Genomic DNA, 27224 nt, shown 5'->3' on the forward strand with positions numbered 1-27224 from the left:
TGTAACTCCAGGGAACCCAGTGCCCTCTTCTGGCGTCTGGGCACTGCACACATGTGGGCGCACAGACATGCATGTTAGGCAGATACTCACAAATTAAATACAAAGTTTAGTAGAACTATTCTTATCTCATGGGTCACACAAAAAGAAGTCAAGCTAATTTTAGCTCACAAACATAACGTTAGCTAACGCCCGATATGGTTTTTAAAGAGGGAAAATTGTCATTTTTGTGACATTGAAAGCCATAGGCAAATTTTCACCCCTCTGTTCTCAGCTTCTTCTATGGGAATACTGTCACCCCAAAAGAAGTCCCCACCTACCACAATGCTTTTGCCAGCCTCACCAGCCAAAGCCCCCGAGACAGAGCCCATTGATGTTGCTGCTCATCTCCAGTTGTTAGGAGAGTCCCTTAGCCTGATTGGACACCGCCTGCAGGAGACAGAGGTAAGCACAGCGCTGATTGGCAGGATTCTTGTTTCTTATACCATTTAGATCCAGTTGTTCATTTAGTGAGCAACTACTTTATGCAAAATTATGCCAGGTACCCATGGTGTAGTGAAAAGCTGTCTAGGGATTCCCACTGGCCCCCAGAGTTTATACCATTATACCATCCTGCAGAAACAGTAACACTAAGAGAAGTCAAGATATGCTGTAGCTGTGTTTTAGTCTTCAAAAGTTCAGTGGGGAAGCTGGAGAGATGTCTCTACAGCTCAGGGCACTGGCTGCTCTTCCCAGCACCCACAAGGTAGGTGCTCACAACCGCTTGCAACTCCAGTCCTGGGAACTCTGATGCCCTCCTCTGACTTCCTTAGGCACTGCATGCCTGTGGTGCGCAGACATGCATCTGGGCAGAACACACACACACACACATCTCAAAAGAATGGAAAGAGCTGTGCACTCCCTTTAATATCACGGAGCCAGAGGCAGGCAGATCCTGGTGAGCTTTGGGACAGCCTGGTGTACATAGTGAGTTCCAGGACAGCCAGGGCTACATAAAGAGACTCTGTCTCAAAAAATGAAAAAAGAAAAACAGGGCTGGAATAAGAGCACAGCCTGCCCAGATTCAATACCCAGCTCCCTCATGGCAGCCGACAACTGTTGGTAACTCCAGTTCCAGGGGATCCAGCGCCCTCTCTAACCATGCACACATGGTTCACAGAATGCAAGCAGGCAGCATACTTTTACACATAGGAATACACAGTTTTGTTGTTTTTGATTAAAATTAAAGCCGGGCGGTGGTGGCGCACGCCTTTAATCCCAGCACTCGGGAGGCAGAGGCAGGCGGATCTCTGTGAGTTCAAGGCTGGGCTAGACCGACAGCCTCCAAAACAATACAGAGAAACCCTGTCTCGAAAAACCAAAAAAAAAAAAAAATTAAAGGAAGAATGTAGACAATAAACGATGCTCTACGGTGCACTTGATTGTTCGGTGCTGTGCCTGGTGGAAGCCTTTGTCCTTCTGAAAGTGTTCATTTCTGCCCCTTAGCTAACTCAGGGTGGCAGTTCAGTTCTCAGCTCTGAGGCATTTCAACATTGCAGAAACAATGTTAAATTATCATTCAACAGGATTCAGAAGCTACAGGGTTTGAATCTACATCGGACTTGTTTGAATAGTTTCTAAAAATTGAGCAGGTGTTGAAAGAATGTGAGCATCCTCAAACATACTCAGCTATCCCAGTAGGTAGAAGTATTTTCAGAGTAAAATATATTCTGGGATCTTTATTGAATTTTCACATTTAACCATTATTTTTTCTAAAAAGTTGAAAGTAAATTTTTTTTACTCCCACTTGTTTTTTATTCTCTGGAATAATACATTGTCACGTTGGTATATTTTAAATATTTAGAAAAAACTTTTTTTTTCCTTCCTTTTCTGCTTCCTTTCTTATTTGTAAGGGGCTATTTTCAACCAGGATGGCTCCTACTTAGTATGTTGCTGGAGATGATCTGATCCTTCATTTCCGGCTCCTGAGTGCTGGGATTACAAACAATGGTCAGCACACTCAATTTTATGTAATACTGTAAGGACAGAGCCCAGCTTTTGCAGCACCCTAGGACAGAGCTTCCTCCACTCATAAGCCAAATAGATACCTAGAACTGCCTTCCTTTTTTCCTGTGTTTGTAGATTCCAAGTTGACTGTATTTATCTGTTCTATTTTTTAAAACATTTTTAAAAATGTATTAATTAATTTATTTTTTACATTCCAATTCAAGTTCCCCCTCCCACCTCTCCTCCCCACTTCCCCCCCACCCCATCTCCCATCTGCTCCTCAAGAGTAGGCATCCCCTAGGAAGTCTGCTAAATGTGTCCCATCTTGTTCAGGCAAGACAAAGGCATACACACCCTCACCCCTACCCCCACTGACCCTGTCTATCCTGGCTATCCTGGAACTCACACCAGGCCATAGATCCACCTGCCTCTGAATCCCAGTAGTGCTGGCATTAAAGGCCTCTCTCTGTACACAGCCTTGGAAATCAAACCTTCCTACAATTCACAGAGTTCCACCTGCCTCTGTCTCCTGAATGATGGGATTAAAGGCATACCCTACCACACCCGGCTTCCTTTTATTTCTGTAATTCAGGAAAGTTTTTTTCTCTGTCTACTTTTAATTTCTTTCTCTCTTCCTTTATTCATAAAATGGTTTTATGCACCATTCATTGTCCAGATTTCCCAATATAGTTCCTTTTAGTTTGGCACATATTTTTTTGGTTTGTTTATTTGTTTGTTTGTATTCTGAGACAGGGTTTCTCTGTGTAGTCCTGGCTGTCCTGGGACTCAACTCTGTAGACCAGGCTGGCCTCGACCTCATAGAGATCTGCCTGTCTCTGCTTCCTGAATGCTGAGATTAAAGGCCTACACCACCACCACCCGGGTGACAGACGTTTTGTTTTTGTTTTTGAGTTCTTATGAGATTATTTATAGACTAGTTGTCTATTGGCCGTCTTAGGTTGGAAAGATAATTTTATGTGATTAACAGTCATACACACATGTGTGAAGAGCTGCTTTGACAGTTTTGTATGTACACCATAGGCAACAGACCCCCAGCTGCATACCCAAACCCACGGTGTCGCCTACACCTCTACACAGGAAGAGTGATTCCACAGTGGCTGACCTCGTAGCATTGGCACGCTGAGTAGAAGTAATTCACAGTCCACACAGGACAGAGGTTGCTTCGTGTATTTCCAACAGCATGTAGGCACTTTCGATTGGGAGTTGAGAGTGAATGGTAGGCACAGCTGTAACCCCAGAAATTGAGAGGCTAAGACAGGAGGATGACAAGCCTGCAGTACATACCATAACACTGTCTGCAAAAGAAATAATAATAAACCCCTTCTACCTGACCAAGAAACCTGAGTAACTACAACCAGAGAAAGGGGAAATACAGAGAAGGGGGTGGTTACCCTAACCCAAAAAAGAGTTTACAGATTCTGTTATCCACTTTTTGTAACAGCTTTAATATGATTCATGTCCCAAAAGTTAACCCTTTTACAGTGCAGGATTTAGTGGCAATACTCTTCAGAGTTTTGGGCCCATCACTATCTCTAAAACATTTTCATTACCCCAGAAAGAAACTCAAAGCCCATTAGCAGTGATACCTCCTTCTCTGTGTAGGCTGTGGTTTCCCAAAGGTGTGTGAGTGAGTGTGAGCGAGTTGCAAGTGTGCAGTGTCCATGGAAGCCAAAGAGGGTTCCAGCCCTGAAGCTGAATTACAAGTGGTTGTGAGCTACCATTTGTGTGCAGGGAATCAACCCAGGTCTTCTGGAAGAGCAGCCTATGCTCTTAACTCCTGAACTCTCTCTCCAATCCCATGATATTTACCTAATGAATAGCATAGTGGATTTGTTACTATTAAAGGTAAAGCTCATATATATGCCACTTGAATTGTATACCACACTTTCAGGAACATTGATTTACATAGTTCGTTAGTGTAGACATTGAATACCTGAACCTCTTCACAAATTTATACAACTACTAGTACCAAAAATAGAGCCCAGCTGGCCTTCCCTCATGTTGCTATCCTGTACTATTGTAAGCAGTCACGAGACTGTCAAAGAACAGTGTCACCTGGGCATTAATGGTGCATAGAGCTGTAGTTCTACTGCTAGAGCCTGAGTCAGGAAGATTGCCATGAGTTTCAAAAAAGTGAGTTCTAAAGGCCTAGAGAAATGGCTCAGTCGTTAAGAGCACTGACTGCTGTTCCAGAGGTCCAGGGTTCAATTCCCAGCACCCACGTGGCAGCTCACAACTTTCTCTAACTCCAAGATCTGACACTGTCACACAGACATACATGCAGACAAAATACCAATATATGTAAAATAAAAATAAATAATTTTTAAGAAGTGAGTTCTAGACCAGCCTGAACTAAAAAGTGAGGCCGTGTCTCACCAGGAGAGACAGGGAGCCGTGTACTGGGCTATGAGAGGTGAAGGCCTGGTAAAGGGAGTGCGTGGGGTGGGTGACCTGAGAGGCACTTCCCCAGCCTTCCAGCAGAGGGCAGCTGCCCGCCTCCCCGGCCTTCCAGAGGGAGATGGGAGGAGGGCCTTCAAGGCTTTAGGCTCCAGCCCTACTTTAAACTTTGGAAGAATCTTCCTACTTAACTCTTGAGGTAGGAAGAGAAGGCAAGCATCCAAGCCAGATGTCTTGGTGGACACTGAAATATTTGCAGTTTCCTGTTCTGGGACTGCGGAGGTTTTTTGAGTAGATTTTATGTGTGTGTGGGGGGGGTAGAGTTCCTACTTGGCCTTCTGAGAAAATCTATTTTAGATTGTGAGTGAAGAGACCAGCAATGAGAAGCTACAGTAGCAATGTAGTGTAGCAGTGACAGAAACTTAGCAAAAAGTTACGGAAATTGCCGGGCGTTGGTGGCGCACGCCTTTAATCCCAGCACTCGGGAGGCAGAGGCAGGTGGATCTCTGTGAGTTCAAGGCCAGCCTGGTCTACAAAGCGAGTGCCAGGACAGCCTCCAAAACTACACAGAGAAACCCTGTCTCAAAAAAACCAAAAAAAAAAAAAAAAAAAAAACAAAAGTTACGGAAATTTTGCTTGATTGCATGGGAGTGAATTCCAGTAGCCTGTGGGCCCAGCCTCTCAGATCCTCTGCTGACCACCCAGTGCCTTTTGTTACTGTGTTTTATTAAGAACTTATAAAAGAAGAATAAGACCTTACAACCAGGAGAAAATAGAGTAGAAAGAGCACCTAGAGGTGTGATTCAGTTACTGTCTGCTTCTCTTGCAGGGCATGGTAGCAGTGTCCGGCAGTTTGTCAGTGCTCCTGGATTCCATTATCTGCGCTCTCGGCCCTTTGGCATGCCTGACCACACAACTACCTGAACTGAACGGCTGTCCCAAACAGGTCTTGGTGAGTTTTGTTTTCCTTAACTTCTTAGGGCTGTGGCCTTTGGGAGTCAGAAAGCCTCCGTGATGAGCACACTAAGCACTGCTCCTGGGGCTTGGTGGCACATGGTACTTCTATCACATACTGTCCCACAGAAGATGACACTGTATTTATTATCAGCTGCATGCTATGGTCTCAGGGAACACACCAGAGAGAAGTAGTGTAGTCTGGCCCTTAAGGGGCTGCAACTCAAAGGCAGTAGAGGGACTTCTTCCGGCTGCTGACGGCAGCGTGCCTGTGTCTCTAGGCCACTTTCCCACCCCTCCCTTGAACATGACGTGTCTCAGGACCACAGAGAGGCATGCCACAGTTGAGCCCTTTCTGCTTGTTTGCAGTCTAACACGCTGGACAACATTGCTTACATCATGCCTGGACTGTGACCTCCAAGAAGCCTGGGACAGAAGCCTGTCTACTCCTTCGCTAGTTTGTGTATATATGACTGTCCCAGACTCTCCACTGATCTCTGGGTGTAGGTTTTTAATTTTTATATCTACCTATACATATATATGATGTACAGTATATACATAGGATTATAACTACTTTGCTTTTATGAACTGGCAAGGGTTTAGCTAAAAAGGAAACTTTGGCATGAATGTGGGCTTGGGATTATTTTTTGTGTGAAAAAAAATCTGCCTTAAAAATCAGTGTAATTTGGGGACTAGGGGCTTATTCTGGGTGCCATGTGTAGCTCGTTATAGACAGCTAAAATGTGATTTTTCCCCCCCAAGCTTGGTTGTACCTCCAGACCCATCACTGACCATTTGCCTTACCTGTCTTATAATTGGAAATGTAGTAGAGATTATGGGAGGAAGCCTGCTGACTACAAACTATTTGACTCAAAGTGACCTGGGGGAGGTAGAGAGGCTTGGGTGGACTGATAGGGGACTCATTCCAATTCCTACTAAACAGGCATCTGTCTCCAGTTTTATTGTAACCATTGTCACCACAGAGTCGTTGATACCACTGAAAGCTTGAGTTACGTGATTCTTAGCAGCAGAGAAATAGCTTGGAGAGGCCAAAGCTGTTGGTGCCATTGTTGAACCTATATTGGCTGGCCAAGGAGGCTCGGTCTGTAAAAACCAAAGCTGGTATCTTTTGTTGGCAGCATTGGTTGGCCACCAAATCCTGAGACATTTTGCAGCTTCTTAGTTCAGCTCTGGTTCCCCTGATGGGCAGATTGTGCTCTGCATTCCACACACACGTGGATCACAAAGGAATCCTCGGTTCTCAGTGGGGTTATCTATGTGTGTATGTGAGCCTATATTTTAATTATGTGTATTTAACTCTTTAGCATTTTTAGACTTTAATTTATCCTGTAAATTTCTGTATATATAATTTAATAACAAGCCTCCACCAGCAGTAGCGTGTGGAGTATACAGACTTGTCATTTCTTTGTGTTTGTCTAAAAGCTCCAGGTCATCCATATATTAAGGTGTTATGACTCAGAAAGAAGCTTCATGGCCCTCAATAATGTCAGGAAAGTGAAGTAGAGAGAAGTGTCACAATCCCCACTGCCCTTACCCCAAAGGCCTGCTTCCCCATTAGAAGACAGTTGAGTACTCCAGGGTTGTTTGGAAACTTGTGTGAGATTCCCTTCCCTGCCAAAACCATGCTGAGGTAACCCTGCTTTCTTCCTCTGGCCTAAATGGAACAGGGCAGCGTCACAGTAAGCTTTGGGGACCATGTAGTCAACTGCCATCCTGTTTAATTCCTTCCCACAGCCTCACTGTGTTTCACAGCTTAGTGCCTCACAGGTGTTCCAGACATCCAGTCTTTGTCAGCTCAGAGCAGTTTTGAGATGTAATCTGGGAAATGGAGAAAGAAACAGGAATATGTGGGAACTGAAGTCAAGAAGAACAGAAATTTAGATTTCAGCTAACAAGTCAGAACCTCATTTGAACCTGCAGAAGTTTCCCTTGAGAAACAGGGCGTGGAGAGGCCAAGAAGACACACGTAGTGCAGGAAGTTTCCCTTGAGAAACAGGGCGTGAAGGAGAGGCCAAGAAGACACACGTAGTGCAGGAAGCAGCCAGACCTCCGCTACCATTGCTACCGACAGCAGTGACTCCTCATAAGAACGGCTTTTTCCTGTCTGTTCTCCTGTGAAGTCTAGCTCTGTTGTATTTGTATTCAAGATTTGTACACATTTGTATAATAATCTGTAACTTGTGGTATTTGGTACTATTAGAGGAAAACCTTTGGATTCAGGCCTTCTTGCTGTTTTTATATCATTGTTTTATTTTGTTTTTTAAATAAATCCTAGTGGTTTGATCCAAATCCTAATACAGTTGTATAAAAAAACAAAATTTTGTACTTATATTAAAGATCTCATTTTTAATATTTGTAGTCCAACCCTAGCTGTCTTTTCCCTTGGGTTAATCATAGTTGCTGTAAAATTATAAAACTGTTCTTCACTCTATTCGACCCTAATTTTTCCATAAAAGGGGGCAGGGGCTGAAGAGATGGTTCAGTGGTTAAGAGTACTCCCTGCTCTTGCAGAGGACCCTTTAGGTCCCAGCTGGAGAGGGTCAGGCACCCTCTCCAACCTCCTTAGGCATCGGTACAACACACACACACACACACACACACACACACACACACACACAATTTATATTAAGAATTTTAAAGCCAAAACCTGAAATAAAGGTCAAATTTTCATATTCTTAGCCATCCTGGGTCTCAAGCTCCCAAATATCATTTGCATCTTGTAAAACTAGAGAATCTGAAAATTGTGGGTTTAATGCTTGACAAATGAAACCATATACATTATAGTATTGGCCGAAATCAAGTATCCATCAATCTTTTGTCAGAGCTGCATGAAAATCCTATGCCAAAAAATATACAGTTCATGTCCCAGGAACTTCCAGAGTCTTGTCTGAAGGGGGAAGAAAAAAAAAGATTCGTGTCTCTAAGTCTATAGCCAGCCGGCCTAAAATGAATGTTTGGTAATATTATGAACATTAAGTATATGGAAATTTGACCTTTCACGGTTAAAAAAAAAGTTAATGAAATACAACATGTTAAAAATTATAAGTAGTGGGGCTGGAGAGATGCCTTAGCTGTAAAGAGCACTGGCTGCTCTTCCAGAGGTCTTGAGTTCAATTTTCAGCAACCACATGGTGCCTCCCAACCATCCATAACGAGATTTGGTGCCCTCTTCTGGCCTGCAGTCAGAACGCTGTATACATAATAAATCTTTAAAACATTGTAACAAAGCAAAACTGGTATTAAAGGCTGGGTTTTAATGATGACGAATATAATTCCAACACTCAGGAGATCTGAATTTGAGACCAGCCTAAGAAGAGTAAAAAAAAGGCTGCAGAGCACTGGCTTGGTGTGACAAGGTCCTAGGTGCGAGCTCCAGCACTGCCAGCTAGGGAGGATGAGGAGTGAGATGGTTCACAGGTACTAGCTGCCACATTTACTCTCTGAGACCTACGTAATGAGAGGATTGATTCCTGCATGTTGTGACCTGACCCCTATATTCACGATGACACACACACACTAAAGAGAAGTATTAAAAAATGTAAAACATGTCTTATAAGGACACACCAAAGAAGAAATCACCGTCACTGAATGCCCATTACTGAACGATTTGCATGCCATCTTAATACTCTCAAAGCGTTATGGATAGTGTCCCCCTTTACTACTGAAGGAAACAGATGCAGAAAAAGCACTTTCCCAATTTGCCAAGTAGAACCAGCCTGTGAGGTGGCTTGCCACAGCCCTGGGCATAGACGGAGTTCATTCTGTCTGAAGGGAGCACAAACCCAGGCCCTTGCCTCCTCTGGGCTACCCACAGGGTGGCTCGTGGGGCAGGGAGACATCAAAAAGTCAAGGAGACTGTCACTCTCAGGGCTACGATCCCAGGACTAAAGGCTAAGGCACAGACACGAGCCTGAGCCTGAGCTGCTGTAACCTGATGCAAGTCGGCCCTGGCCGGAGACCCAGCTTCCGGATGTGAAGACTTCTAGGCTCCCAGGCAGACTGAGCGGAAGCCTTTCAGGGGCGTGGCTTAGAGGGCGGGGCCTCGGGGCTGTGCTCCAGAGCCGCCGCCCCGCGGGCCGGCCAGATGGTCACGTGACGGGTCGGCGGCGCCGGCGGTTGCTGTCACCTGATTCTGGGAGCTGGTGGCAGTGGTAGCCGCGGCAATGGACTTTCTCCTGGGAAACCCGTTCAGCTCTCCGGTGGGACAACGCATCGGTGAGTCCCGGGAGCCGCGCGCGGCCCCGCCCCCGTGTGTGGCGCCGGCCGAGACCTGTCGGAGTCCCCAGCCAGAGCCGGGAGGAGGGAGGCAGGCGGCGAGGCTGGCGCGGCGCTCTTGGCTCCGCCCCGCCCGTGTTTCACCTGATTGACAAGATTGCAGACCAATCGGAAGCCTCGTGTGGGGATTGATGCTGAGGGTGACCAATGGGCAGGGGGAGAAGGCGGATCCAAGCGGATGTGGCTCGGCCAATGCGCGCGTGCTGGGGTCCAGAGTGGAAGGAGAAAGTTTGGGTTAAAGGGACGGCTGTGGTGAACGGGCTTTGGGCCCCACCGCCGCCGGGCTCGGGCAAGCCGAGGGCCCTCCCGGGTTGGCCGCGCTCAGGTCATTCCCCGCGTCACCGGTCGCTCGCATTCCGGGACACCGGGGTGTCTGGGCTCGGCCACGCCTCTGTCCCCGCGGTCGGAAGACTCGGGTCTGTGTGACGTCGCCTCCGTGGTGTTTCTCGCCCGTAGTTAAGGGACGGTGGCCCGGCCTTCCTGGGCTTGTTTGATCATTACGTGCATTATTAAGCGCAAGGCACTGACGATGCTGCCTGACCTGTGACTAACGCTTGTCATCGTCAACCCGGTGGGAACTGGAGCCCGGGGGAGGTGCCGGCTCCCAGTGCCTACATTTCCCCAGGGATGGGTGGTCTGGGTGTGAGTCCTCTTGTTGTCTGAAGGGTCTCGACAGCATTGTGTAATTCTTTTTGATGGCTTTTCTCCTTGGGTTCAGACTGGGAACGCTGGGTCTTTTAGTTAAGGCATTCTTTGCATTCTTCCTGCCTTGGAAGCCAAGGCTTCCCCGAAGTCGTTAGCCCAGCTTTGTGTTGTAACCGCCACTGCTGCTGTTAGTGGCCCTTTGGAGGTTCTCATCAGCTCTCCGCAGGGGACTGCTAGTGCCTGAAACCCAGGTGCTTCGCCAAACCCCGCCTTTGAGTCCTTTTTTGGGACCTGTAAAGAGAAGGCAACCCTCTTCACAAACTTTATGTAAACACAAGCTAATTAGTCTGGTCTTCAGAGCCAACCACAAAGCCCTGAGACTTTCTGGATAAGCTTATTTGGGTTCAGTGTGTCTATCAGTTGTTCAAAATTCAACATTCCTTCCTACCCTGAAAGGTTGCCTTCCTTGGGCAAGAAATATTTCTGAAGCCGGGCGGTGGTGGCGCACGCCTTTAATCCCAGCACTCGGGAGGCAGAGGCAGGCGGATCTCTGTGAGTTCGAGGGTAGGCTGGACCGACAGCCTCTAAAATAATACAGAGAAACCCTGTCTCGTAAAACCAAAAAAAAAAAAAAAAAAAAAGAAAGAAAGAAAGAAAGAAATATTTCTGGACAGACAGAATGCTGTCATATCAATACCTCGGTGCTGACTATATTTCACAGCTGGACCCTCCCTTTTTCATGTCAGAATTGGCTGAACCCATCAGATTCAGACTGGCAGTAATGCTCTTTGCAATTGGCTAAGAGACCACAAATTTTAAAACCTCCCACCGGAAGTGGTGGCTCACACCTGTGATCCTAGCACTTAGGAGACTAAGGCAGGAGGATTACCACCAAGTCTCAGGCTACCTGGACTACAAAATGAGTTTCAGGGCAGCATGGGCTGCAGAATAAGACCCTGATTCAAAAAAAAAAAAAAAAAAAAAACAGTCTGCTCAGTTCTGTTACTGAGAGGAGGGGATTGAGTTCTACAAAGGGAAGGTGGTGAAAACTGAGACTCACCCAAAATCCCAGTGAATTGATAGCACGACTGAAATGAGCCTTCCAGGGCTACTAAAGGAGCCCAGTGTGGTGGAGCATGCCTGTGACCCCAGCACTCGGGAGGCTGAAGTGGGGATATCTTGAGTTCAAGTGCAGCCTGGACTGAGAGAGCCATACTTTGAACAACAATATCAGTATTCTGTACTCTTCCATGTATAGACAGACAGAAGTACTAGAGATTGGAAGGTGTGTGTGTATATGTATCTGTCTGTGTGTCTGTCTGAGTCTCAGTGTTGCCCTGGTTGGCCTGGAACTTATGGACTCAAGCGGTCCTCCCTGATCAGCTTCCAAGTATCAAGACCTTGCCCCTGTGCCAATGGGCCTGGCTGGCTGTGATGATGGATGGTCAGGTTTTAGGTGCTTGTATTCCTGTAATCCTGACCACCACCACCCCCCCTTTGCTACAGGAATAAAATGGTGTCTTCTCAGGTCTGGCCTCATGGCCTGAGAGTAGAATCTCGTATGACTGGCATACCAGAGGACAGCAGTCACGAAATGGTGCTAATCAGAGCCCAGTGTCACTGGCCTCACATTTCATATACACCTTGATGCTTGCTGGTCTCACTGCCTGCAGTGTCTGCTTCTGGGAAGAGCTGGGCTCATCCCTTAGAGCCCTGGGCACCGTCACCTCCTCCCCAGGCCTTTCCTAACTCCAGCTTCACTCGCTGCTCTCACCTCAAGGGAAATCAGAGACAGTTTATCTCTGAGCCAAATATGAATTGCTGTGACCCAGGAACAGATTCCTATTTCCCCCACCCCAAATAACATGTTCTGGTATGGGAAATGATTCCATGATGCTTTCGTAGCTACAAAACAAAAACAAGCCAGAAATCAGGCAATTGGGTTACAGCAAAACACAGATATCTATGCTGCACATCTCAGGTGCTAGCTGATGGCATTCCTAGCTCTTGGGTTGGTAGACACTAGTTTTCTATTAACTTATTCCAAAGGTGTTACCTGATAGTCACAGACTTAGTTAGGTCACACGCAGAGATGGGCAATACGTGCTTACTATAGGGTCTAAAGCAAGGTCATTTGTCGCAAGATCTGCAACATTTCCACTCTCCACAATCACAAAGTTGTAGTCAGTGAGCCTTTTCTGGGAACTTCAGTTTGTTCCTGCTATCTCAGTGTTTGTAAGAAAGCCAGTTCCCCGGGGAGAGAGGGTGTAGGGAACCTCAGCCCCTGCTGTCTCACCATGGTTCACGGTTTCCACCTCCATCACACACCCACCAGCATCCCTGCAAGTCTGCCCTCAGGCTAGGCTTGACTTGAGATCAGGAGCTAGCCCTTCCTTTCCTGTGCCTTAGCACCTAGCAGAAGGTAAAAAAGAAAAAAAGGACATGGCTGCTCCTAGGTGTGGTGGAGGAGAAAGTTTGTTGTAGACTAAAGGGAGAGCATAGTGAGTGAGCCAGACCATGTAAGGAGATGGGGATGGAAGAGGAGACGCGCGCACACACACACACGCACACACACGCACACACACATGCACACACGCATGCACGTACACATGCACGTACACATAGAGGGTAGAGCTGTCCTTGGAATCCCAAAGCCTACCCATGGGCCCATAGACAGAAATCAGAAATGAATGACCAGCATCAGGGCTCTGGGGGTCCTTTGGGGCAAACAGGCTAGAAACACACAGGTTAGGCCATGTTGTAGACGTTGAGCAGTCGCTGTCTACTGCTGACTATTGCGGTCTTATCTTCCATCCTCATCTGTAATGAAACACAGAGGTGCCCCCACTCCCCCCCTTCCCCAGACTGTTGAACAGCAACTGAAAGGTAGTGGGAATGGAGAATAATCAGTACTACAAGGCACAGAGGCAGTGTGGTGTTACAAGAAGCCAGGCTTAGGGTAAGCAGCCAACTCTGGACCTGTCAGAGATGTGCCAGGTACCTTGTTCCTAATGAGATCTCGTGCCCCCTCTTGATGAAAGGTAGATGTCAAAGGAGAGGGTGCCTAGAGGACTCTTACATTGGCTAGCAGGGTGGACTAGAGCCGGCTTACTCTGCAAAGGGCTGCACAGTCAATCCTCAAGGCTTAGGAAGACCATATGTTAAATACCTCAACAAGGCCATTATTGCAAAAGCGCAGCCAGAGACAACAGGTAAATGAATGGATGTGGCCATGGAATTTGAGTTCATGTCATTTCCATGGGCCATTAAGTATTATTGTTGTCGGTGTGGTGTTGCATGCCTTTCATGCCCCACTCAGGAAGCAGAGGCAGGCAAACCTCTGTGAGGTCCAGGCCAGCCTGTTCTACAGAGTGAGACCATATCTCAAAACAGTGTCTACAGAGGGCTAGGCCTTGGCTGGACAAATACTAGCAAAAGGCCCAAGGTGACCTTGACTCAGAACACTAGCTCTGTGTCCTGGAGTAGGTTATTAATCTCACTATCTTCCGGTCCTTCATCTGTAAAAGGAGGCTAATAATAGCACCTGTCAGGTGGGATTGCTGTGGCATCTGTGGCATTTGAAGCACTTGGCCTGATGGCTGCCAGACAGGAGGAGTCCACAGCTGGGGATTCCCATTGGTGGTGTCACTCTTCTGGGCACACTTGGTGACAGCTAAGGTAACAGTGCAGGGCCCAGACTGCAGGGCAGCTTCTGTGTTGGTCCTTGTGTCCCGGGCTATGAGCAGTGCACTGGGTGGCAGCACATTCTCAGGCAGGTCAGGTTTCAGGCTGCGGTGGGGCCAGTTCTCCTGGGGATAGGGCTCAGCCCCACTGTGGACTGAGCTGGTGAAGAGGTCTTGTTCCCACGTGGAGCTCTGAGAAATAAGAGTAAAGTTCTGGATTTCTGCTCTCAAAGGGTAATGTTTGGGCAGGTAAACTGAAGTCCTCAGTGGAGAGCTATCTTGGGGCTGTCACTTGGTAAGGAGCCCAGAGATTCAGGACAGTACTAACGCTTAGCCCTCTGATGAAGGAGGTCCTGAGCTAGGCCAGTGCTGTCACACCGCCACATCCACCTGCCACCTTTTAACCTTTTGTACTGCATGCCTCCTTTATTATTACTTTCATGATGTCCCTTAATTGGCTCACTCGCTCGTTTACGTCCATGAAGTCATGACAGCGACCTTTACACAGTGAGCCATCTCACCAGCCTGGGGAAGGTAAATTTTCAATGAAATTAATAATGAAATATTAGACCCTCGCAGGCAAAGATTGCCCTCTATAGTGTGGATGATCCTTACCCAACCCGTTGAAAACTTTCCTGGGAAGACTGGTCTACAGAGCGAGCTCCAGGACAGCCTCTAAGACAATACAGAGAAACCCTGTCTCGAAAAACCAAAAAAAAAAAAAAAAAGAGTTCAGGGGAACAGAAGAAAGGCAGGGAGACAGTTGGGTTGGTTACGTGGTTGCTGGTCTTAGACTCAGTTTCTCACACCCCGTGAGAAGCCGGGTGTGGTGATGTGTACCTGGAATAGCAACACTGGAGGCAGAGACAGGGTACCAGCTGGACAGCTTCAGGCTCAGTGAGAGCCACTCTCAAAAAAGATGAAGAGCCGTCGAGGAAGACATTCAACACTGACCTCTGACTTCCACACATATTCACACAAATGCACATGAAACTGTGCACACACATGTGCATGCATGTACCATGCAGCGCACACATACAACATAAAAATAAAAGAGAAATGGAAGACTAGAAGAGCGTGAGAGAGTGGGGGAGCATGCAAACATCTGTGGGCTCCCTGATCTTAAGGGCTCATGATTGTAGAGGTTTAGCAGGTCCAAAATCTCCAGCCAAATGAGAGTCAGCGCCGGATGTGTCTGCTGGCAGAGTTTCCCTTTATTTTTTGGAGACTGTACTGGAACTCACTCTGTAGACCAGGCTGGCCTCGAACTCACAGAGATCCACCTGCCTCTGCCTCCCGAGTGCTGGGATTAAAGGCATGTGCCACCACCTCCTGCCTTTCCCCTGAACTCTTAACTGACCCCAGCACCCTCTCCACCCCCTGTACCCAGTCTGTGCACACGTCTTGCACAATCACAAGTGGGGTAGAGAATGTCAGCAGTGCTCATCTCCTGCATGGTCTTCCTCCCTCCTGCCTGAACAGCTTAGGAAACTAAAGTTTCTCAGCGAGGAATTGAACCAAACACCTGACAGCCTGGAGACTCAGTACATTATTGCACAAACTCACAAAGACCCTCTCCTCTCTGCCATCCAGAGTGTGGGCCTGGGAGGATTATGAGCTGGGCAAGTGGTGGTAGCCTTTAAGGGACAGAGCAAGGTGGCCAGTACTCTGGGGTAGTGCAAGCAAGCAGGCTTTGCCTGTCTTCTTCAGCATTGGCTGACACACCAGCCAAGGTGACAAGAAAGGAGGGTCATGGAGCTCATGTACGGATGCTTACTCCGTGAGTGCTGGTCGTTTGATCCCTGTTTTCTGATGATCTCATGGTGCTGGAGGAGGCTGGCTGAGGAGATGGTCAGGCTGGGTGTGGGTGGGGAAGGGTGGGGTGTGGATTAGCAGACTCATCTCCTCTGCATCCTAGCGCCACAGCCTGTGTGCTGACCTAGCCTTCCTTTCTGCATCACCCACCGCACCCTCCGCTGACCTGCAGGTTGACTTGTCAGCCTTGTTCACCAATGTCTCCCCAGAGCCTAGACTTGTTTCAAGGCGTGGTGCTTACAGGTCTGTTTAGCCTGCAGTCCAGGTGGGAAGCAAGGACAGGAGGATCAACACAAGTCCCAGGCAGTTCTCTGTGCAGTAAGTTCCAGGCCAACATCTATACAGTAAGTCCAAGGCCAACCTTGTCTACACAGTAAGTCCCAAGCCAGTACTATCTACACAGTAAGTCAAATCCAAGGCCAGCTTTGTTTACAGAGGAAGTTCCAGGTCAGCCAGGGTAATGATAAAGTAAGATTCTTTCTCTAAACAAAAGAAGAGTGAGTGGGTTTGTCAACCAGACCTTTTGAAATGTGAATCTCTGCTTTACAGTTTACAATCCTGCGGCTATGAACAAGTTACAGCTCTCTGTTACCCCACTTGTTCTAGCTCACTGTGAGCAGGACTTTCTCAGGCCTATGTTTGGTGCATATGGTGCCCAATGAGTGTGTGTGTGTGTGTGTGTGTGTGTGTGTGTGTGTGTGTGAGAGAGAGAGAGACAGAGACAGAGACAGAGACAGAGAACTGGCTGTCTGACTGCATAAAGGATGGCCTTCCAGGTGGCACCCACGAATGTGAAAGAGATCGGGTTCTGAAGGTGGGTCTGGTTCCTCTCACTCTCTAAAGAGTGTGGGTTATAACCCTTGGTAGCAAGGCTATAGATAACTTTTCAGCAGAAAGACTGCTGGTTAGAATTGCATTAAAGGAGAAGGGTTCAAGCCTGGGCAGGTGATGGCACCTGGTCCAGAGCTAGCCCTGTCATGAGAGACTTGGCGGCTTGTTGCCTGTGCATTGTGAGGAAACAACTGATGTGGCTACAGGAAGGCAATGGGCCATAGGTAGAATGTTGTCTGTAACTCTGCTGAGCACCTACAGAACGGTCCCATGGGGCAGGAGGACCCTGAGGACAACTGTCCTGCCAGGGATTGCATGCCACCACTGAAGATGACGGTGAGGGCAGGGGCAGGCACCTAGCAACTGCCTGGAGCAAAGCCAAGTGCATGACCTTTGACTGTGACTCATTCCTTCCCTTTGGCCCGAGTTGCAGTCAGACCTGGATGATCATCACAGCCTTCACCTGACATGAGACAACTGACTGGTTGAGAACCACACTGCTGTGAAGCAGACAGGCTCAACCTGATCTGATACATATGGACATGAACTTGCTCATTTTGACCGATAGATGAATATGTTTGAGTTAGGAGACATGGCCAGCAGGCCCAGGCCACTGCCCAGATCAAGTCACTGTAAAGGGAGGAATGTTGCCTTTGTGCCAGACTAGAGTCCAGAGGCCCTATGGACAGAACACACCTGAAACAGGCCCAGCACAGATCAGCCTGCTGGCCTAGGACTGCTGTCCCTCAGCATTAGCAAGCCCTAATGACAGCAGAGACCTGCATGAGCTGGGAGACAAGAGCCATTGCCCAGCAGCCGGAGGTGAAGGAGTCAATGTTGTACTCTGGGAAGCTAGTGACCAAGTTAGTCTGGGCAGTGGTGGCACACAGCCAGCACTTGGGAGACAGAGGCAGGTGGATGCCTGTGAGTTTGAGGCCAACTTGGTCTACACAGCTAGTTCTAGGACAGCCAAACCTGCACAAAGAAACCCTGTCTCAAAAAATAAATAAAAATAGCAAGTTACTTTCATGGTTAAAAAGCAAAACATGACCCCACTGTTCTCAGACTCCATCCTCACAGGGCGCATCTCCTCAGGGCACGTCAGAAGGGAGTCCAGTTCAGGATTCTGTGCCTCTCAGTCCCCGAGGGACTTGGACTGGGGAGCAATGGTCTGCAGGGCCCATCAGCCTCCCTATAGCCAGCTTCCACCCAGACTGCCAGAAGCTTCCTGCCTTTGCTCTACCTCCTCGTTTTCCCCCTCCTGTTTAGGTCACAGTCCCCTTCCCCTCTGCTTGTCACCAGGCTGTCATCTTGCCACACTAATTAGACTGCTTCTGCCCCTGCCTCAGTCCCAACTGGGAGTTCCCAGCTTTCCCTGCCCAGCCCCTGGCCTTCCCACAGGGCTATGTCCCTTCTCAAACTTCTGCTGTCTCCCCAGAAGAATAAGGTGCTCAGTTACCAGCAACAGCAGCAGCAGCAAGAGGACTGTGGTCAGGGAGGGCAGGGGGGAGCTGATCCCAGAGAGAGCCAGGCAGCAAGGCAGGCAGAAGACCAGCCAGCTTCACCACAGGATGGATGGAGGTTTTTGTTTTCTTCAGCTACCCTTCACCATGGTTAGTGTTTTGTTTTGTTCTGAGTTTTGGGGGGTTTGGTTTTGTTGTATTGTAGCTCTGGATGGCTTTGCTATGTTGACCAAGGCTGACCTCAGACTCACAGAGATCAGCCTGCCTCTGCCTCTGCCTCTGCCTCTCTTCACCTCCACCTCCGCCTCCGCCATGCTGAGATTAAAGGGGCCACCTCTGTGGCCTGCCTAGGTGCTGTTTTAAGGTGCTGACCCCTCTGTCTTGGTTTCCTCACTAGTGAGATGAGATAGTAGTGTACAACTCGTGGGGTGACAGTTAAGTCTGGTGTTTTACGTAACTAGTTACACTGGTGATTATACTTATAGCTCAAGAGGGTAAAGTATTACAGACGGGGTTGTAGTCAAAGAGTAGGGCACCCTGGAAAGCTATGAGGCCCAGGAAAGGCATGCTCATTTTCATGGGAGGTGTACATGGGGAGGGAGAGAGGACAGCGCACAATGAGAGGTGGAATCGGCAGAGTGCTGTGACTGTCAGACGTGGGTCTGAGGGCAAGGATGGCTCAGGACCTGCTAGCCATCTGACTAGCCTTTGAAAGAGGGGCAGGCTTCGTGTTTAAGCAGCGCCTGCCCCCAGGCACCCGGTAGCAAGTCATAACCTGGCCTCCAGATGACAAGTGGAGCACAAAAGCCACCCTCAGTAGATATTTGTGGAAAGAATGGCCTTTCTTCTGGTCTTCTAAAGGGATATTTTCCTGAACTCCTCCCCTGGGGGTAAACCAGTGGCAAAGCAACTGCCCTTCCATCTCAGCCTCCTGTCAGACGTGTGGGCCACACAGCGCTGTCTGCAGGAACCACGGTGGAACTGAAGACTGCCTGCCCAGCCCAGCAGGGGCATTGCTGCTGCTTGGAAGAGGCAGGGCCCCACTCAGCCATGTGGAGATCACCCTCGTCCTGTTGAGAGTATGCCGGGGCCTGTTCTGGGTACCGTGGGGCGAGAACTGAACCTTTTTGTCCTCCAGGCATCTCAGCCTGGAGTGGGCTGGCATACAAATAACTATGCAATGGTAAACCGTCGGCACCACCCAACAATAAAGACTGTCTTCCTTGTGAGGCAAGTGACAACACCCGCCAAACTGGCTGGGCAGCAGGTGTGTGAGTACACCACATCTCCAGTCTGTCTGAAAGCCAGAGGAGACAGATGGCAGCTAAGGAGGAGGGGAATCTGAGCAGACACCAAAGATTCTCACCTCTGAATATCGACTGTTAGCCTGCCCCACAGCTTACACATGGTAAACATACATCTGCTATGCTGGCCCGGGCATGACAGGAGGTTGTGTGTGAGTAATAGACACGGCAGTGTGTGTGCATGGAGGGTTGGTGAAGGTTCTCCCATTGTCTGGATTCATCATTCACTTAATACCCCTTGGTGCTCTGTGAGATGGGGTCTTATGTAGCCCAGGTTGGCTTTGGATTTGTGTAGACCAGGCTGGCCTTGAACACTCACTCTCCTTGCCCCTGCCTCCCAAGTCCTGGGATTATGCATGCACGCCATCATGCTCACCTACCCATTATAAGCCTTGAGAACTTTGTAGCTGGTTCCTGGCTCAGAGATCCAGGATCACCCTAGCATGAAAACACCATGAGGGGTGGAAGTTTTTACACAGCATTATGACACTGTGTACACAGCTGATTACAATCGAGGGTGTTGTTTTATGTGTTATAACTTTTGTGTCAGCTTATGAAAGGTTGGGCTAGGAAGGTAACTCAGTGGCAGAGCAGTTGCCTGCCATGCATGATGCCCTGTTTTCAAGCCCCAGTAGGAAAAGAATAATCCCCAGCCAGCATTCACTGTACAGCCGTTCCGAGATGGTGCCATATGAACATTGGCTGTCTTGGAGACTGTTCTTCATTGGCCCAATCCATGGAGAGAAACTGCCTCACGGTGGCCTGGAAAGCCAGGTCCTATAAAGAATGCCCAGGAGAGAGAAGAAACTGTTATACCGCTTACATGTGGTGAAAACACCACACACATTGCTATGCCAGCCCAGGTGACAGGAGGTGGACACAGTGTGAGTGTCATGTGTGGGGGCTATAAGAAATGAGACCTGGGGCTGGGCGTTGGTGGTGCATGCCTTTAATCCCAGCACTAGGGAGGCAGAGGCAGGCGGATCTCTGTGAGTTCGAGACCAGCCTGGTCTACAGAGCTAGTTCCAGGACAGTCTCCAAAGCAATACAGAGAAACCCTGTCTCGAAAAACCAAAAAAAAAAAAAAAAAAAAAAAGAAAAAAGAAAAAAGAAATGAGACCTGGAGCAGGGACTGAGGTGGTTGCTCCCCATTGAATGCTTCTTTGGAACTTTTTAATGTTTCAACCACATTGCTACTTCTAGCTCAAAATATAATATGAAGAGGAGCATATCACCTACACAAATAAATAAGGAGGAACATATTACCTACACAAATAAATAAGGAGGGGCATATCACCTACACAAATAAATAAGGAAGAACATATCACCTACACAAATAAATAAGGAAGAACATATCACCTACACAAATAAAGGTCTCTGCTTGCCCTTTTACAAACAAGTGCTCTGAGGCCAGGGCTGTCTCAATTCTTGGCCCCCGCTATCCACTTGTGACTCTGAGCCACAGATTCCTTATCCATGAACAAGCAAAGTCACTTCTGTCCTCCCATGGCTGGTACAATCCAGTGACAAGTGGGACAACATGTCCCTGGGTGCCCAGAAAGCATCCACGATCTTCTGCCTTATCTGTTCCCTTCTCCACTCTTTGAGTGTGCCCATTTAGTACTCCCCATAACTTTGTAACTCACGGTTTCTTCACAGAGAAAGCTACAGATGGCTCCTTACAGAGCGAGGACTGGGCCCTCAACATGGAGATCTGTGACATCATCAACGAGACTGAGGAAGGGTAAGGTCCCTGTGGAGGAGGGATGTGGGAGGTGGTACAGGCTGTGACAGACAACCATAATGGTACACACCAGCACTGATTCATGCCTGTGTCCCTATCCCCCGCTGTTGTAGTCACAAAGTCTAACCCTGCTGTGCAGTATCCTGACCCCATCCTAGACAACAACATGGCATTGTAAACATCTTTGGGCCTTGATCTAGTCCAGTGCCTTTATCAGGTGGATGAAAAGCTCAGAAATGTTCAAAGACACAGTGTGAGCCAAGTGATGGTGACCCACAATTTTAATCCCAGCACTCAGGAGGCAGAGGCAGGTCGATCACTGAGGTCAAGGCCAGTGTTGTCTACGGAAAGAGTTCCAGGACAGCCAGAAACCCTGTCTCAAAAAATAAAGACACAGTGTGTGGTCAACTGGCCCCTAGGTGCATCACCTCCCTGGGACAAAGCCAGCTGGAGATTCACAGTTCCTGTCTGCATGGTGAGAACTGGAAGCCTAGGTCAACAGATCTCCTCTTCCCTGAGATTAGAAACCAGCAGGGCGGCCAGGGAGTGCAGACCGCGGTCAGAGCTGCAGAGCCCAGTGGTGCCTGCAGGCAGCTGGCTGTGGGGCTCAGAATGCTGAGCACAGCCAAAGCACATGGCGTGGGAGAGGTGTTGGAGTCCTGTCTTCCTCTGCCTAATGCGTGCGGCCAACTGTGTGATGGGACCATGGGCAAGTGACCTTAGCTCTCCAGGGCTTTCCCCTCACAGGCAGAGCTCTTCAATCCTGCCAAAACTCTAGTCTAGGTCCTTGAGTGGGCCAGAAAGTAGGATGAGGTGGAGTGTGGGTAGCCATGGCAGGCAGGGATGAGGCTGGTAAATCAGAGCATCCTCCCAGTAAGTGCAGACTGACACAAGCGCCAAGAGGCAGGGAGTACAGCGGAACTGCAGGGAGACCTCGGTTGTGCTGTGTGGCTCGCTCCCACATCTGCGTCTGGACTGGGGAAGGGTGGGTGCAAGCGGGTGGACGTCAAGAGAAGAAAACAGGAGGCAGACATGCTGGCTGAGCCTCTGCAAAAGCCTGGCAGCTTTATGGTGGTGTGCTGTAAGTCACTGCAGTATCTTTGCAGACAGTGCTCCCGTCTCCATAGTGAACTTGGGAAGCATTGTATTCAGAGTTCATCGACTATGTTTATTTGGGCACTTTAAATATTCCAGGCACTGCACAGGGCATCGAGGAGCCAGCAGTGGGCAGCGACAGGCATGACTCTTGGCCTCACCAATCTCACCTAAACTTTTGTGTCTCTGCTGGAATCCTACCATTGCCATACGTTTTTTCTATCATTGGGCATACATGGTCCACTGCCAGTGCTGTCCCCTGTTCTCCAGGACACCCTGTAAGTAAGAATGAGTACTTTTCAAGCACTAAAGTAGTCCACAGGTTAGCAACAGTGTCAGTCAGCTTTTTATAGCTATAATGGTGTCCTTGAGATTATCTGCTTATAAAGAGAAAATTTTTATCTCAATTTTGGTTTGGTTGGCTTTTGTCTGTTTTTGAGACAGGGTCTCACTGGCCTCAAATTCACTATGGAGCTGAAGGTTTTATTTTACCTCACAGTCTTGATGTGATGACGACAACCACACACCTCATGGCCAGGGAATAAAACAAGAGTGACCGGGCCGGGGTTCCATGGTGCCCTTTAAAGTCGCATCTGTCACGACGGAAAGATCACCCAGCAGGTTCTAGTGCTGCCCCCCCCCATTTATCCACACACTTACACTTGGGATGGGACCCAGGGCCTTGGCATGCTAGACAAACACTGCCACTGAGCTGTTCCCCCAGCCTACGCCGTCCTCAAAGAGTCTGTAGTGTCTCAACAGTGCCACTGTGAGCATGAAAGCATTTTTAAACACATGGACCACTGCATCAGGAGGCAAATGGTACAGCTGTGCTGACACCAAGGACTGAAGCCAGCTGCCCCTCAAACTGGCCAGGGAAAGGCAGTCTGAGTACGGCTCTCCCCCTTCTGGACAGGTTCCTCTGCCTGCCCTGACATCTCTACTGTAGCACTGACCACAGCACAGCTTTGCCTCCGGGTGGAATCCATCCTGGAGGCCTTTGCCTTCACTTCTGCCAGGGCCACTTCTTACCAGGATTCCATATTGCCCCGAGTAGTTAAAGGTCAGCACAGAGTCAGAATAGCCTTCAAAGCCCCTCTGCCTGGGCACCTGCAGTGGTCCTGCTCTGCTGAAATTCGGTGTTTAAAGGACACTGCCCGCCTGCTCTCTAGGAGTTGTCTCTCTGCCTGGATAGCTTAGTGTTCCATGACAGGTCACACTGGAGGGAAAGCCCCTTGAATCGTCATGGATCACTAGGCCTTCCCTTGGGTTTGGGGCATGGCAGGCTCCAACAAAGGCCTTCACAGCAGAACAGCTCTGTGTGCTAAGGGACCCCCCCCCCAGGCTCTCTGTGGCCACCTGCTGTATGTAGGCACATCCAGGCTCCTGACCTCCACCTCCTCCACACTGTGTTGTCCCCTCTCTGTCCTTCCAAAGCAGCCTCTCCCCTCCAAGCCCTGGCCCAACCCCTCCCTGTACCCGAACCCACTCTCTCTGGCTGTCCTCCACTTGTCCTCCCCATCCTTTAGGGTTGCTACTTCCTGGAGGCCTTTGGGATCCACCCCATTCTCCTTCAGGACTGCTTCTTCTTCCTTCAGTTGTCCCAGAATCCTTGGAAGTAGTGTATGTACACGCATGTACACATACATGAACACAGGTGCTTGGCCAGACTTGACTGGAAGATGAATAGTGGAACTGTCTGAGGTTGGTGTTAGAACACTCTGCCTGTGGTCACTGTTCTATCATCAACCTAGAAGGCCCTGGGAGCTGTGAGGAATAGCAAGTTCAGCTGGGATTCTGTGTTTTTGACAAGCACTCACACCTTGCCCAACATGAGTCTGTGGTGGTAGGCCCAGGGTCCACCTGGTGTTTGGACTGTCAGGATTTCCTGCGAAGGCCATGGTGGGGCTGCAGTACCCTGGTGTAACCAGAACCTGGGTACACAGGTCAGGTACAGGGAAGAGGGAAGATCCTACCCAGCCTTCCAGCTTTGCAGTCCCCTGACCTTGGGCCCTTAGCCTCTTGTGCTGGGAAGAGGGCTCCATGCCTAAGGCCATCATTCTTTTTGTCCTTTTTGCCAGTCCCAAAGATGCCTTCCGAGCAGTGAAGAAGCGAATCGTGGGGAATAAGAATTTCCATGAGGTCATGCTGGCCCTCACGGTGAGTCCGGACCATGGTCTGCTGAAAGCTGCTTCTCCTTAGTTAGATCCAGGGGGCTCCCATCTATGCTTGGGGTTCTCATCTGAGGATTAGGAAGAAAATCACCCTGGGGAAACAGTTGCCATCTGCACTGCTGGGAGCTGGAAAGGAGCCCCGAGCCTTAGCATCGGGAGTGGCACACTGGGGCCACACCCTCTAAGACTGCTCCCTGAAAAATGAACGTAAAGCAAATGCCAGTATCTAAGAACAACGCTGGCCACAGCCCTGAGCCAGGCCACATCCATCTTGTGGAGAGTGGGTAGGAGAACACTCTGTTCCAGCCTCAGCCATGGTGGTGCTTAGATCCCGTTAGTCCTGCCACCCTGCAGAGCATGGGCAGCTTCTGCTAGGTCACAGGGAGAGAAGGTCACAGGGCTTGGTCCTTGGGTCATGCGTTACCTACCAATAGGGGAAGCTGAAACTGTCTCCGATTCTTCCTGTAGGGCCTCTGAAACACTAGACCAGTGTTTCTCAAACTGTGGGTCACAACCCCTTGGGGGTCTAATGACTCTTTCATGGGAGTCGCATATCAGATATCCTGTGTATCAGATATTTACATTACAATTCATAAGACAGCAAAATTATACTTATGAAGTAGCATCAAAAAATAAGTTTATGGTTGGGGGGATCACCCCAATGTGAGGAGCTGTAGGCCAGGCGTTGGTGGCGCATGCCTTTAATCCCAGCACTTGGGAGGCAGAGGCAGGCTGATCTCTGTGAGTTCGAGGCCAGCCTGGTCTACAGAGAGAGTTCCAGGACAACCTCCAAAGCAATACAGAGAATCCCTGTCTCAAAAAACCAAAAAACAATAACAAAACAAAACAAACATGAGGAACTGTATTAAACGCTTATGGCATTAGGAAGTTGAGAACCACTACTCTAGATCATGTGAGCTAGTAAGTAGGGTTATGTTATAGCAAGCCCTAGTCTAGTAGGAAGGGAGTCCTGTCTGTCACATCATTCCGTATGTCCCAGTCCCCTAGGAGACAAGCCCCCCAAATCTAGCACTGCTCCCATCCCCATGTCCTAGGAGATCCCTTCTGGAAGCTTCCTCTCCTCTGCTCAGCTTCTCTCTGGGATAGAAGAGGGGCCTCACAGAGTGGCAGCCTGTCTCCCTCCTCTGATAGGGCACTCTCTTGGGCACCTTGACCTACAGGTCTTAGAAACGTGTGTTAAGAACTGTGGGCACCGCTTCCATGTCCTGGTGGCCAGCCAGGACTTCGTAGAGAGTGTGCTGGTAAGGACCATCCTGCCGAAGAATAATCCACCCACCATCGTGCATGACAAGGTGTTGAACCTCATCCAGGTGCGTTCTTTGACAGGGTGGGGTGGCTTAGTGGCCTCAGGGGTCGGGAAGTCCGGGGCTGTATCCTGTCTGTTAGTGGCCTGCTTATGTGTGCAACAGAACTTACCACAGCTCTAGAGGACTGGGCAGAAGGAAGAAGAGGGGAAGCACTTTGTCCTCTGTCTAGATGCCAGGGCAGGGCAGGCTCTTAGACAAGGAGGAGAGCAGTGGTTACCGGCCGTGTCCCCTTGTCCCCTCTCAGTCCTGGGCTGACGCGTTCCGCAGCTCGCCTGATTTGACAGGTGTCGTTGCTGTCTACGAGGACCTACGGAGGAAGGGCCTGGAGTTCCCCATGACTGACCTGGACATGCTGTCACCCATCCACACACCCCAGAGGGTGAGGAGAGCCTCGAGTGGAGCAGGAGTCATCCTGAGGGGCCTATGGGGCCTTAACAGAAGCCTCATTTACCTGTCTCTTGCCCCCTAGACTGTGTTCAGCTCAGAGACACCATCCGGACAGAACTCTGTGGGCTCTGACACCAGTCAGCGAGGAGACCTGAGCCAGCATGCCACCCCTCTGCCCACTCCCGCTGTCCTCCCTGGTGACTCTCCCATCACACCCACTCCTGAGCAGGTAACAGACGAGCCTGTGACAGAGCCAGGAAGGTGTCAGATATGCCCCTATCACTGGAAATTTCTTTGTCCTCCCAGCAGCCCACAGATGTATACTATTGTCCCTGTGTGCAGATAGGTTCAGATAGGAAAGCCATTCACTCAGAAGCCCACAGCTCATCAGAACCAGCTGGGATTCAGGCTCCAGTCTGTCTGACTCCTCGACTGCTGTCGTTTTCCAAGCTCTTCCTTCCATGGAGCCCTCTGCAGAACCAAGGAGAGGCAATGGCCAGCAGGCAGGCAGTCCCTTCCACATAGAACTCCACCTGAATTGAAATTCTAACAGAGGACAACCTTTAAGGATCTACGTGCTCGCTGGGGTTGGTGGCAAACCTTCAGTCCCAGCACTTCGGAGGTAGAGGTGTAGACAGACGGAGTTTTTCTTTTGTCCTGCTTGCCTGGTCCCAAATAGTCACATAGAAGATTAATAGTAATTACGAAATGCTTGACCGAATAACTCGGGCTTAGTACTAACTGGCTCTTGCATTTAAATTAGCCCATTTCTATCAATCTGTGTGTTGCTACTTGCCTCATGGCTTTAACATGGCTCTAGCACGCCTTGTTCATCCGGCAGCTGGCTCCCATCTCTCCAGACTCTGCCGCCCTTTCTTCCTGGGTCTCCATTTGGCTTTCCCGCCTAGCCGTATCCTGCCCATTCAGCTTTATTATTAACCAATTAGAGGGATCCATATTTACACAGTGCGCAGATGGATTGTCCCACAGCAGAGGTGGGTGGATCTGTGTCAGCTCAGGGCTTCATAGTAAACCCTGTCTCAAAAGAGGGTGGGAGAGAAAGAGTGAGAAAGAGAGAGAGACAGAGAGACAGGGACAGAGAGA

General features: G+C 49.1%; 2 protein-coding genes and 1 long non-coding RNA gene across 8 annotated transcripts in view; 2 read left to right on the top strand and 1 right to left on the bottom strand.

Annotated features, from left to right (window-relative positions):
* The window catches only part of Hmgxb4 (HMG-box containing 4), a 37143-nt gene extending 29417 nt beyond the window's left edge, over positions 1-7726 (top strand). For all 3 annotated transcript variants that reach the window (XM_005077750.4, XM_021231629.2, XM_013118902.3), the window contains 3 exons: positions 272-441; positions 5231-5353; positions 5725-7726. In XM_005077750.4, coding sequence (XP_005077807.2) covers positions 272-441; positions 5231-5353; positions 5725-5769 — 338 coding nt within the window. In that variant the 3' untranslated portion in view covers positions 5770-7726. The remainder of the gene's footprint in view (positions 1-271; positions 442-5230; positions 5354-5724) is intronic.
* Positions 7727-8610: 884 nt separating this feature from the next.
* Positions 8611-10576, bottom strand: LOC121135676. The gene is made up of 2 exons (XR_005872777.1): positions 9503-10576; positions 8611-8823 (listed from the first exon to the last, which is right to left on the bottom strand). It is a non-coding gene; the product is annotated as an uncharacterized LOC121135676 (long non-coding RNA).
* Tom1 (target of myb1 membrane trafficking protein) overlaps positions 9433-27224 on the top strand; it is a 32684-nt gene continuing 14892 nt past the window's right edge. Inside the window, exons 1-6 of one of the 4 annotated variants that reach the window (XM_005077749.4) lie at positions 9433-9591; positions 21052-21136; positions 24313-24391; positions 25587-25736; positions 25978-26112; positions 26203-26349. In XM_005077749.4, the coding sequence (XP_005077806.1) occupies positions 9540-9591; positions 21052-21136; positions 24313-24391; positions 25587-25736; positions 25978-26112; positions 26203-26349 (648 nt within the window). In that variant the 5' untranslated portion in view covers positions 9433-9539. Of the gene's footprint in view, positions 9592-21051; positions 21137-22330; positions 22510-24312; positions 24392-25586; positions 25737-25977; positions 26113-26202; positions 26350-27224 lie in introns of those variants that run through there. The other 3 variants (XM_040734806.1, XM_040734805.1, XM_040734807.1) reach the window with 3 other exon arrangements.

Source organism: Mesocricetus auratus, unplaced genomic scaffold, assembly GCF_017639785.1.
Source record: "Mesocricetus auratus isolate SY011 unplaced genomic scaffold, BCM_Maur_2.0 Super-Scaffold_100041, whole genome shotgun sequence".
Lineage (NCBI taxonomy): Eukaryota > Metazoa > Chordata > Mammalia > Rodentia > Cricetidae > Mesocricetus > Mesocricetus auratus.